The following is a 1,400-nucleotide window of genomic DNA, read 5'->3' on the forward strand; positions in this document are numbered from 1 at the left end:
TGCTCATCCTGATGAATCTTTAAGTTTTATATAGTTTGGTAGATTATATAAGTTCATCAAAATGTGTTAATTTTGGGTAGATTCCATTTAAAGCTGCATTGCGCAAGTGGATTTGTATTTTCTTGGAAGAATTGAGAATCTTCTCATTTTTGTTGACCGGTTCCAGGTTCAGTCTGCAGCCCTGGATGAGATGTTCCAGCAAACTGAAGATATTGTTTATCGCTATCACAAGGCAGCCCTTCTCTTGGAAGGTCTAACTAAGATTCTACAGGACCCTGCAGATATTGAAAATGTACATAAATGTAAGTTGACCTATAAGGTAGTGTGTTTATTTACTGCAGTTTAGTTATCTCCTATAGGAATAAATAGAAAGAGCTTGGAGATTGGAATCATATTGTCTAGATTTGAAGCTTGGCTTTCCAACCTTGAGCAAAACGCTTAACCTTTCTGTGGTCTCCATTTCTTCTTTTGTAAGATGAGGATAACACTGCCTAATAATGCATGCAAAACACTGATGGCTTCTGTCGTTGGTCTTCAGATTTCTGCACTGCATTACTTTGTTGGCAAGTGTGTGTGTGTGTATAGGAGAACTCTGCTTTTATTATTCAGTGCAACTAGTTTAAGCCTCTTGGGCTTAGTGACTGAAGAATCCTATGAAGATACTATATACTGAAGATTTGGTATAGACAGCAGCATAGAGATTGACAGGACACAAGGATAATATTATTACTTATCAAATATAAACCCTGTAATCTTGGAGTATATGTGGTCAGACCACATTTTGAATAGCCACAAGGGGATGGCAATCCTGAAATTGTTTGCAATTAAATTGAGCAAGCTAGTTGTTAAAAATCTAAGAGTTCTTTATATGATATGCTTCTCTAAATTTTACCACTATGCAGCACTAAGCTAGAAATGCTGTCTAAACAGTTAACAGGCTGAAAGAAGAAAATTTATTCAGAACTGTTAACTTTGAGGCAAAGATAGAATAGAAATGACAGTGTATGTAGGGAGTTTGAGAGAGTTTGTGGTTTTTTTAGTTGTTCTTATCTTGGTTTTGAAAAATAAATGATTTTTATTTTGAATTTAATTTTCATTATTTAATTTCTAGATAAATCTAGTATTGAAAGAAGATTGTCAGCACTCTGCTATAGCACTGCGACCGTGTGAGGACAGCAGGCTTGTCCTGTGGACCAGTGGTGGGAACGTGAAGTGACAACATTTGGGATTACAGCTTGGGTTCTGTCACCATCCCCAGGAAACTGTAGATTCTCAACTGGTGACTACCAAAGAACAAGCAGCGATTTCAAAAAGGAAAAACAGTCGCAAAACTACATATTTGTAGGAAATCTGCCTTATTGGGGAAATCACCTTTTCCTTTCTCTTTGTAGAAGCAGAAG

General features: G+C 36.6%; 1 protein-coding gene across 1 annotated transcript in view; it reads left to right on the forward strand.

The window, feature by feature from the left end:
• The window catches only part of LOC103582201 (serine/threonine-protein kinase ULK2-like), a 5,775-nt gene extending 4,381 nt beyond the window's left edge, over positions 1–1,394 (forward strand). The window contains exons 3-4 of the mRNA XM_008563860.1: positions 167–302; positions 1,112–1,394. Coding sequence (XP_008562082.1) covers positions 167–302; positions 1,112–1,170 — 195 coding nt within the window. The 3' untranslated portion in view covers positions 1,171–1,394. The remainder of the gene's footprint in view (positions 1–166; positions 303–1,111) is intronic.
• Positions 1,395–1,400: the final 6 nt, after the last annotated feature.

The sequence above is a fragment of the Galeopterus variegatus genome, unplaced genomic scaffold (assembly GCF_000696425.1).
Source record: "Galeopterus variegatus unplaced genomic scaffold, G_variegatus-3.0.2 Scaffold15242, whole genome shotgun sequence".
Taxonomy (NCBI): domain Eukaryota; kingdom Metazoa; phylum Chordata; class Mammalia; order Dermoptera; family Cynocephalidae; genus Galeopterus; species Galeopterus variegatus.